Genomic DNA, 10,808 nt, shown 5'->3' with positions numbered 1-10,808 from the left:
ACACTGCACTATTAGGCCATGTTCAGTATTTGGTCAGTTTTTTTACCTCAGTATTTGTTAAGACAAAACCAGGAGTGGGTGATAAATACAGAAGTGGTGACGTGTTTCTATTATACTTTTCCTCTGATTGTTCCACTCCTGGTTTTGACTTACAAATACTGAGGTAAAAAAAAATCACTAAATCCTCAAAACGTGCACGTGGTCTTATTGTGTAGTCTAAACAAGCTGCCGATCACCTGTCGTTCGTAGAGTGAAATGATCTTTTGTGCTACAGAAAAGATCATTCTTCTCGGCGGCACATTGTCCTGTGTAACCAGGCTATTAAATGGCTGGCTACTGAACCCATTCTACGTCCGGGTGGCAAGCATTTTCATTGGTTTATTTCCGGCACCATTTTTTTTTAAGACATTGTGTCTGTAAATTCGCATACACAGTGTCTTCAATAAAATGGCGCCGCAGTGCGGTATGTGCATGCGCTGACTCCGGCACCACACTGCGCAGGCGCTGCCAATCCCAACTTTGGACAGAAGGATGCGTCCAGCGTTATACATAAGATTTTTTTCAGGATACCTTTCTGTAGAAGGAAGACCCATAGAGATACTGAAGATATTTTATGGTCAGTGTTAGTATCAGCAGCATAGAAATACCACATTTATACTCTAATCTGGAAATATGGCTCGCTCCTACTTCCACCGCAGGTCGCATATAAGGGCTATGTGGTCAGACGGGTGGGACACGCTGGGTAGAGCCTGGTGACTGGTCACTTCTTCGTGACTTGGCATAGGAATGACTTGTTCCACTTCTAAACTTTCAGAGTCAATGAATATATAATCTAAGCAGCCATGGAAGCCCCCCACATAATTGGTGTAGGCGGGCTCCCCGCAGGCGCTCTTCAGTTTGAGCGGGTGGCTGAGAGACATGTTGCAGCGTTCCTCCTCTCCGTTAGACGTCCAGTCTTCGTGGTTCTCCGAGATGGTCCCATCCCTGACAAAACCGTACATGCCAGTGGAAGGGGTGCTATTAAAGTCTCCACAGAATATGATGGGAATGCCGGGGTATAGTTCGTATGCCACGTGTCGAATGTGAGCTAACGCAACCGCTATTTGCAGTAATCGGATGTTACCACCTGGAAAAAAGAAAAAAATAAATAGATAAATCTGGATAAAATAGCTGGAAATCCCAAAATCCATCCACAATCTATAGTGAGGTCTCATGAGGAACCAGAGGAGCTTATCCTGTCCATGGAGAAGACGTATTGGCCAACCTGAACATGGACGTTACCATGGAACTAGGTCCATATCCATTTCACACGAGATACTGTCAGCGGGTTGCTGAATGTGAATGGAGGCCTTCAGTAAGGAGTTCTATAAAGAGTTAAGGCCACCGAAAACCAAGATGGAAGAAGCGGCGAGCGCTCACCTTTTGGGTGGAAGTAAAGAAAACAAAGATGGAAGAAGCGGCGAGCGCTCGTCCTTAGAGAGAAGAGCGCATGTTTGCTCACCTTTTGGGTGGAAGTAAAGATGAGTGTTGGCCACACAGATTTTTCTAGAAGGATCAGCTGTGGACTCGAGGACGGACACCTAGAGAAAACGACATAAGAATAATGGAACATTTATTTAGGCCCAGATTCATCATTTGCATTTTTGTTTTTTTTATAAAGTATTTTTTCTTTTCTTTTTTTTTGTCTCGTAGTATTCAATGCCGTTTTCTTGCAACAAATTCATCAAAACATGTAGAATTGGTGGAGAAAGGTTGAACATGAGAGCGGTTCAGGAATTTTGCATGAAATCAAAACTGCTTTGATATTTACTTTTTTTTTTTTTTTTTACTTTTTAGACGCAAAAAAAGTCAAGTTTAGCTAAGATGCATGAAAAATTTGCAGGGGTACAAAAAGAAAAAAATAAATTAAAAAAAAAAAAAAAAATCACCTGAGGGGGAAAAACTGGAGAACATTTGTGCAAAAATGTTGCTTTTTTTTTTTATAAAAGAAAAAAAAAAAGCAAGTTGCAATTGATGAATCAGCTGAAAACATCCGGCCACAATGGTCAACATGAACTAAAATAGGCAAACGCAGAAAAAAAAGACTCTAAAAAAAGTGCGAATTAAAAGCAGAATAAGAAAAAGCAGATGAAAAAAACGAGAAAAAATATTAAAAACTAGTCAAAAGCGCAAATGCAATAATGAATCGGGGCCTTAGTGAACGGTTTTAGAAAATCAATACATTCAATTTATGGATTATCATTTGGGCTTTGGTAGAAGGGCCCCCAGTGAAAAGCTGTTGGTAAAGTATGCAGCTGCCGGCACCCCGAATGGTCACGTGTGGGGGACCCCGGCAGCGCCTGTCCATTGGGTGGGGGAGCCGGCAGCGCCTGTCCATTGGGTGGGGCCGGCAGCCCCTGTCCATTGGGTGGGCGGGCGGGGGCGCCGGCAGCCCCTGTCCATTGGGTGGGGGGACGCCGGCAGCCGCTGTCCATTCCACCAATGAGATGTCTGCGTAATGGGCAGATGCAGCAGGTCCTCCGGAGAGAGGGATGGTTTTATATCCACTCAACTTTGGCTAACTGATGAGAGTACGAGCTACAGGGAGAAAATTAACTTCTTTCATCCCGAAGCCGTTGGCTTTCAGTCATGGGGACCGTCGGCTTTCGGTCATGGGGGGCATGCATGGAGTGATTAGTCATCGCTCACTAGTTTGTGAGCAGCAGCAGTAAGAACGCCCCAAATCTTTGATTGACAGCTGGTTCTGTAGCACATCTATACAGAGCCGGGGCGTGCTATAGTGAAGGGTGTCTGCAATCGCTCCATGCATGCCCCCATGACTGAAAACCAACAGCTCCCAGAAGGTAATAAGTCATTTTCTCCCGATAGTCACATTTGGAGGTATTTTTGAAATTCACAATGGTGACACCAGCGTCGTGGACGCCGTCAATGACAGCTTGAGAGGCCCAATATCTAGGATCGATTTTGGAAGGTGAGATTTATTAAAACTAGTGCAAAACAAAGAATATTGCCTTAATCTACTTTATCACAGAGGACTGAAAGAAGCAAAGGACTCCGTTGCTAGGGGTAACAATTCCATTTTGTATCAGCTATTCATGTTTGCCCATAGCAACCAATCAGATAGCAGCTATTATTGCACAGTAATGAATATGATTGGACAAAAATATGGTACAACCAATCAGATGAGGGTTTATTCATTCTTTGGCCTTCATAGTAATGAAAGCCAAAATGTTATTGTTTTTTTTTTGTGTCCGTTTGGAGCTTTTGACCAATCAGATCACAGCTTTCATTCCATAGACTTCAAGGCAATGAAAACCGGAATGTAATTGGTCGGTTTTGAAAACTCCTTGGAGGTATATAACAGCTGGTACAGTCCCCGCTCACCTGCAGGGCGGAGGATCGTTGCAGCATCTTCTCCTTGGCGGCCGAGTAGCAGGACAGGCGCTCCAGCATCTCCTGGTGCAGCGGGTCCCCGGTCAGCGCTTCCCCCAGCAGGATGTCGTGCTGGCTGCACAGCCGGTAGCGGCTCCGGCGGTAGAAGGTCGCTAGGCCTTCGTGCTGCTTGTCCTTGAGGCGGAAGATTCCGTCCAGCCCGAAGGCCTCCAGTGCCGGGGCCAGGCTGTCGGAGAAGACGGTGCGGTCCACCTCCTGCAGGCACAGCAGGTCGGCGCGGTATCCGCTCAGCTCCTTGCGGAGCAGGCAGTGGCGGTACTCCAGCTCCAGGGCGTAGGGGGCGCAGTAGGGGAAGAGCACGGTGCGGGCGTGCTCGGTCTGCGCGTACACATCGGCCAGCAGGTTGTAGGAGACGGCCCGGATCACCGGCTCCTCCGTCAGCCGCTGCGTGTACAGGTGCCGCTCATCGAACGTGCAGGCCCCGGGTCCGGCCTCCACCGGGCCCGCCACCTCCAGCTCCCGGCTCTCCCCGAGCCTCTGCCCGTCCCCGGGTGTACAGCGCACCTTTAGCCGCAGCCCGATGTCCCCGACGGCCGGGGTGAAGACTCGCTCCTGGCCGGCCTCCTCCCACTGCTGCCCGGCAGGGCTCCCAGGAGAGTCCCCGGCTCCGCTCCGGGCCTGCTGCTGCCTGTACCAGCTGAAGAGCGAGTGCTCGGGGTCGGAGAACTCCAGCCGCAGGCGCGGACACACGGGGAAGCCGGCCATGACGTGCCGGGGCAGAGCCAGCTCCTGGCAGAGCGGCGGGTTCCTCTCCACCCGGTACAGCACGTTCCCCACCAGCAGCTCCGCGCCATCCTGCCAGGCCTCGGCGTTGGTGGCGGCCTCACACACCGGCTGTCCCCGGTAGAAGAGCCGGACCGGAGGCCCCGGAGCCGGAGGTTCCTTGCGCTTCTTGGTCTTGGTGGCGCTGGCGGAGATCCGGGCCAGGGCTCTGCTCAGCGGCTCCGTCTGATCCCTCTGCAACTGCCGCTGGGAGCCGGACAGGGTGAGGGAGATGCTGAGCTTGTCCTCGGACGGGACGGCCCTCACCACCGCCTTCTCCATGCTGCCCGCCCGGCCTAGGAGCCTGAGCACGCCGCCAACCAGCCGGCCCGAGAAGCCGCTCATCGCAGCGCCCTCTGCTGGCAGCAGCCACCAACAGCGCTCCTCCCTGCGGGGAGCGCACACCACGTGACACCGGGCTGTTAAAGGGCTTGTTCACAATAGGGAACTTGTGCTATTATTTATTTATATAGCACCATTGGTTACATACCAAATACAGAGATCACTTACGGTAACCAAACTAACAATGATAGACTGGTACAGAGGGAAGAGGACCCTGCCCTTGTGGGCTTACATTCTACAGGATGGTAGGGAAGGAGACAGTAGGTTGGGGGGGGGGGGGGTGCAAATTGCTGTGGTTTTATGATGCTATGATCTCACACACACACACAAGGCTAGGGTTATACGGCGACTAGTGTAGTAAAGGGATCAAACACCTAGAAAGCATGAGCCTTGTGTGCGGCCGTAAACTACACGGTATATGTAACAGCATGTCTACCGCCTGATGACAGGGTGGACACAGCCAATCCCATAGGTGATGGTGGCGGTACAGCTCCTCGCTACACGCCTGTCCGCCATGGTGCGGTATTTACTCGTCAGACATGCAGGAAAGTGTTACTCCCATCTGCAGAGATAGAGATTGTCGGATTACTCTTGTAGAAACTACTTATTAAAATGTATAGCTCGTTGCCTAGGAGACCGACCACTGCTGCAGTCTAGCTTGTAAGCGACGTCCTGAAGTTGGCCGGGATCAGGAGGTAACAGCGCTCCTCCCCAGCTTCATGGCCGTCCTTACAAGCCAAATAGGAAAGAGTTTGCGAGCGCTGCCCATGTCCTGCTTTCTAGCAGCAGTGGTCGGACTCCAAGGCAACGAGATGTAAACAAGAGAATTGTTAATATCTCAAGTTACATAGTTACATAGTTTATAAGGCCGAAAAAAGACAAGCGTCTATCCAGTTCAGCCTATTTCTTGTGCACTGCAGCTATTCCGCAGCGTTGATCCAGGGGAAGGCAAAAAAAAAACAAAAACCATGCGGTATAGGCCAATTTACATCATTGTGGAAAAATTCACTTCCCGACACCAATCTGGATTAATTAACTATCACTAAGCATAAGATGTAATTTTATTGTTCTCAAGAAAGGCGTCCAGGCCTCTCTTGAACTCATTAAGTGAGTTGGACATCACCACTTCCTCTCCCAGAGAGTTCGAGTCTCACGGCTCTGACCGTAAAGAATCCCCTTCTATGCTGGTGCAGGAACCTCCTTTCCTCCAGACGCATAGTGTGCCCCCTCGTCTTTGTCACCATCCTTGGTATAAACAGGTCATGGGAGAGATCTCTGTACTGCCCCCTGATGTATTTATACATGTTTATGAGGTCTCCCCTAAGCTTTCTCTTTTCCAACGTAAATAGGCCTAATTTTGACAACCTCTCTGGGTATTCTAGTCCCTCCATTCCCTTTATTACCTTAGTCGCCCTCCTTTGTACCCTCTCTAGCTCCAATATGTCTTTCCTGAGCACCGGAGCCCAGAACTGTGCACAATATTCTAAGTGCGGCCTTACCAGCGCTTTATACAGAGGAAGAACAATGTTCTCATCATATGCCCCTATTCCTCTTCTGATGCATGCCATGACTCTATTTGCCTTCGCAGCTGCTGCCTGACACTGGGCACTCCAATTTAATTTGCTATTAACCAAGACGCCCAGGTCCTTCTCCATGTCAGATTTCCCCAACGGTTTCCCATTTAATATGTATGGGTGAGTGCTGTTTTTCTTTCCCATGTGCATGACCTTACATTTATCGGCATTGAACCCCATTTGCCATTTTTTGGCCCAACTCCCCAATTTATCTAAATCCTCCTGTAGCTGTGCCCTATCCTCATCTGTATTAACTACTTTACAAAGTTTAGTATCATCTGCAAATATTGCTATTTTACTATGCAACCCTTCCACTAGATCATTAATAAATATATTAAATAATATAGGGCCCAAGACAGACCCTTGAGGCACCCCGCTAGTAACCCTGACACCCCCTGAGCTTACTCCATTGATAACCACCCTCTGCTTTTACCCACTTGCACACATTATCCCCCAGACCAAGCATTCTCATTTTATATACCAACCTTTTGTGTGGCACGGTATCAAACGCTTTGGAGAAGTCAAGGTATACAACATCCACTGACTCTCCCCGGTCCAGCTGTGAGCTCACCTCCTCGTAGAAGGCGATCAGGTTTGTTTGGCAGGAGCGATCCCTCATGAATCCATGTTGATATGGAGTTAGACAGTTATTATCATTAAGATATTCTACAATAGCATCTCTAAGAAATCCTTCAAACAATTTACCCACAACAGACGTTAAGCTGACTGGTCTATAGTTCCCAGGGTCACTTTTAGACCCCTTTTTAAATATTGGTACCACATTTGCTTGGCGCCAGTCTAGTGGGACAGTCCCTGTCCATAAAGAGTGCTTGAATATAAGATACAGCGGTCTGTCTATCACATTACTTAATTCTTTTAGTACCCGGGGGTGTATGCCATCTGGGCCTGGTGACTTGTCTATTTTGATATTATTTAGGCGTTTCTGAACTTCCTCCTGGGTTAGGTGGGTGATATTTAGCGGAGGGTTTACTTTATCACTCTGCATTTCCTCCGATAAATTGTTTTCTTTTGTGAAAACAGTGGAGAAGAAGCTATTGAGTAGGTTTGCTTTACCCTCATCGCCCTCTATGATTTTACCCAGGTTATTTTTCAATGGGCCAACTCCATCAGTTTTAATCCTTTTACTGTTTATATAGTTAAAGAACAGTTTGGGATTCGTTTTACTTTCCTTGGCAATTAGTCTCTGTCTCCTCTTTTGCTATTCTTATTTGTTTCTTACAGATTTTGTTTTTTTCCCTATAAGATATTAGCGCTTCTTCGCTGCCTTCTTGTTTAAGTTTACCGAAAGCCCTTTTTTTGTTTTTCATTGCCCTCTTGACTTCCTTATTTAGCCACATTGGCTTCCTCCTATTCCTAGCCCTTTTATTCCAATAAGGTATGTACCTTCTACAGTGACTATGTAGGACTGTTTTGAAAATTTCCCGTTTTCTATCCATGCTCCTATTACTGAAGATACTATCCCAGTCTATAAGGTGAAGGGCATCTCTTAGCTGATCAAACTTTGCCCTCCTGAAGTTCAGTGTTTTTGTGACTCCCTTGCTGGGCACCCTACTGAAGCACATGTGGAATTGTATAATGCTGTGGTCACTATTTCCCAGGTGCCCCCCGACCTGCACCCCAGTTATTCTGTCTGGCCTGTTAGTTAATATTAAGTCTAAAAGGGACGTCCCTCTAGTTGGTTCCTGCACAAGTTGTGACAAATAATTGTCTTTGACAGAAACCTGTTTCCTTTCTGAGATCTACAGCTTTCGGTTTCCCAGTCTATATCGGGGTAGTTGAAGTCTCCCATAATAATCACCTCGTTATTTTTTTATTTTTTTCAAGAAGGACTGCAAATTTTAACCCCTTTCCGATATGTGTCATAATAGTATGACAGGTGTCGGGTCTCCCCCTTTTGTGCGGGCTCCGGCCCTGAGCCTGCACCTTTCCGGGCACATGACTGCTGATCCGTACAGCTGACATGTGCCCTTAACAGTCACGGGTGGAGTCACGATCCACCCGCAGCTGTTAACTAGTTAAATGTCGCTGTCAAACTCTGAGGGTACTTACCCACAATGTAGATTTGATGCAGAGCGTTTTTGCCTCTCCCTGGCAGAAAAAACGAATGCAGATTTACATGCGATTTTGAGCATCACTTGGGAAAAGTGCTTGACAAGTTGGTCACACAATATAAATCCTTGCAACTGGCATAGATTTATATTGTGTGACCCCTTAAATGCTATAAATGCTGCATCTATAGTTAAAAAAACAAAACAAAAACCTGTATACTCACGTCTCCGGTCTCCTCCCAGCGGCGGCGATCCTCTCTCCTCGGCGTCCCGCGGTGTACTGGCAGGACCTGCGGTGAATGATTAGTCAGCTGATGGCTGACACGAGCATCACCTGACCGCTGACGTCAGCGGTCGCATGACCATCAGCTGATTAAATGACGTCACCGCAGGTCCTGCCAGTACACTGCGGGACGCCGAGGAGAGAGGACACCGCCTCCGGGAGGAGACCGGAGAGGTGAGTATACAGTTTTTTTTTTTTGTTTTAGTTTTTTTTTTTTTACTTTTTTATTTCTTTTTTTCACCGCGTTGTAGCCCGAATGAAGTGGAGTTGTAGTCTCCTCTTCATCCTGGGTACCACACTCACTGCGATTATGCCGCGAATTCGCGACCATTGAATTTACACAGCAAAACCACATATACCATTGAATTTACACAGCAAAACCACATATACCTGCGGGTTTGCTGCGTTTCAATGTTCCTCAATGGCTGCGAATTTGCGGCGTAATTGCGGTAGAAATGGTCATGCTGCGTTTTGCAACTCAATGCGAATTCAGCGTGCTAATTAGCACATTGTGCACAGCACATCCGAATTCACATTGCTTTGCATGGCAGACGGTTTTACAAGTGTTTCCGAGGCCGTAAAAATGCCGCAAAAATGCTACAAGAACGCTACGTGGGCAGAGGTTGGAGCTCATAGCAAGTGAGCATTTCTGCTACACACAGGCGATCTAATCTGATCATCGCCTGTGTGTAGTACAGGAGATCAGACAACTGCAGCTTCTCGTCTCCTATGGAGACTATTGAAGCAAGCAAAAAGTAAAAAAAAGTTTTTACAAATATTCAAAAAATATATAAAAATATAAAATCACCTCCCTTTCGCACCATTCAAAATAAAACAAAGAAAAAATAACATACACATATTTGCTATTGCCGCGTTCAGAATCACCTGATCTATCAATATAAAAAAGAATTAATCTGATCGGTAAACGGCGTAACGAGAAAAAAATTTAAGTCCCCTGAATTACGTTTTTTTGGGTCGCCGCTACATTGCAAATAAATGCAATAACGGGCGATCAAAACATCGGATCTACTCTTAAATGGTATCAATAAAAACGTCAGCTTGGCGCACAAAAAAAAGCCCTCACCCTGCCCCAGATCCTGAAAAATGGGGAAGCTATGGGTCTCGGAAAATGGCAACATTTTTAATTTTTAGCAAACTTTGGATTTTTTTTCATCACATAAATAAAAAAGAACCTATACATGGTTGGTATCTACGAACTCGTAATGACCTGGGGAATCATAATGGCAGGTCAGTTTTAACATTTAGTGAACATGGTAAAAAATAAAAAAAACTGTGGAATTGCACTTTTTTTTGCAATTTCACTGCACTTGTATTTTTTTTCCCCCATTTTTCAGTACACTGTGTGGTAAAACCAGTGATGTCGTTCAAAAGTACAATTTATCTTGCAGAAAACAAGCCCTAACATTGCTATATTGACCAAAAAGTAAAAAAGTTATGCCTCTGGTAGGAAGGGGAGCAAAAAATGGAAAATGGCCCGGTCATGAATGGGTTAATAAGCAGTGAACTGCAAAATTGTTAAGTATTTTCAAGCATAATCTGACAGTAAGCAATTGTGACAATCGGTATAACCCTTTAAAGGCACCCTGACAGCTGACACATGGGCCGGACACTGGCGCTGTGATGTCAGCTGCGATGTTGCAGAGAAAAACATTGTTGAAAAGTTGCCACATGGGAGATTAGTTGGAAAGGCAGTTATTCACAAGGTCCTCTCTGCCCGCTGACCTTGAGTGACAGCCTAGATGTCTTAGATGCCACGGTCGCTGTTCACCTTAAGCATCTAAGGCAGTGTTTTCCAAACCCCATCCTCACGGCCCCCCCACAGGTCATGTTTTCAGGATCTACTTAATATTGCACAGGTGAGAGAATTCCTGATTCCTTGATGATACTTCAATCACCTGTGTAATACTAAGGAGATCCCGAAAACATGACCTGTGGGGGTCCGTGAGGATGGGGTTTTGGAAACACTGATCTAAGGGATTAAACAGGAACAGAGCTCACTCACTCAACACTGTTTACATCTGACCTCTGCCGGAGCTGCAAACAGCTGATTAGTGGAGGTGCCGAGTGCTGGACCCCCAAAAATCTGATATTAATGACTTAACCAGGGGATAGGTCATCAATATGTTTGTCCTGGAAAACCCCTTAAAGGCCCACATGCACATACTATGTATATAATATATATAGCACAGGGTGGGAAGGGGTTAATCACAGGCTCATAAGACGGACAAACAACACAAGTATTGGTTCTATCCTTTACACATGTGGGTGGCCCTTAAAAGGGCCTTTGGGTCAATAAGAGAGGCC

General features: G+C 46.6%; 1 protein-coding gene across 1 annotated transcript; it reads right to left on the bottom strand.

The window, feature by feature from the left end:
- Positions 1 to 598: 598 nt before the first annotated feature.
- PDE12 (phosphodiesterase 12) lies at positions 599 to 4,622 on the bottom strand. Its single transcript, XM_073644616.1, has 3 exons — positions 3,385 to 4,622; positions 1,502 to 1,580; positions 599 to 1,126 (listed from the first exon to the last, which is right to left on the bottom strand). Exons 1-3 carry the CDS (start codon positions 4,558 to 4,560, stop codon positions 684 to 686), a joined length of 1,698 nt encoding a protein of 565 aa, XP_073500717.1. The 5' UTR covers positions 4,561 to 4,622; the 3' UTR covers positions 599 to 683.
- Between the last annotated feature and the right edge of the window lie 6,186 nt (positions 4,623 to 10,808).

This window comes from Phyllobates terribilis, unplaced genomic scaffold, assembly GCF_046119375.1.
Source record: "Phyllobates terribilis strain yellow unplaced genomic scaffold, ASM4611937v1 Scaffold_8__6_contigs__length_399053987, whole genome shotgun sequence".
NCBI classification, from domain to species: Eukaryota; Metazoa; Chordata; class Amphibia; order Anura; family Dendrobatidae; genus Phyllobates; species Phyllobates terribilis.
The sequence above is the reverse complement of the archived record's forward strand: the minus strand, read 5'-3'. Positions and strand labels throughout refer to the sequence as shown.

What these genes read in the sequence shown, in the direction of transcription:
- PDE12 (XM_073644616.1), bottom strand. Translation starts at nt 4,560, where the DNA reads ATGAGCGGCTTCTCGGGCCGGCTGGTTGGCGGCGTGCTCAGGCTCCTA. An exon ending in AACGATCCTCCGCCCTGCAG is followed by an intron (nt 1,581 to 3,384) that starts GTGAGCGGGGAC and finishes CGTTTTCTCTAG; the next exon opens with GTGTCCGTCCTCGAGTCCAC. An exon ending in TCTTTACTTCCACCCAAAAG is followed by an intron (nt 1,127 to 1,501) that starts GTGAGCAAACAT and finishes TCTTTTTTCCAG; the next exon opens with GTGGTAACATCCGATTACTG.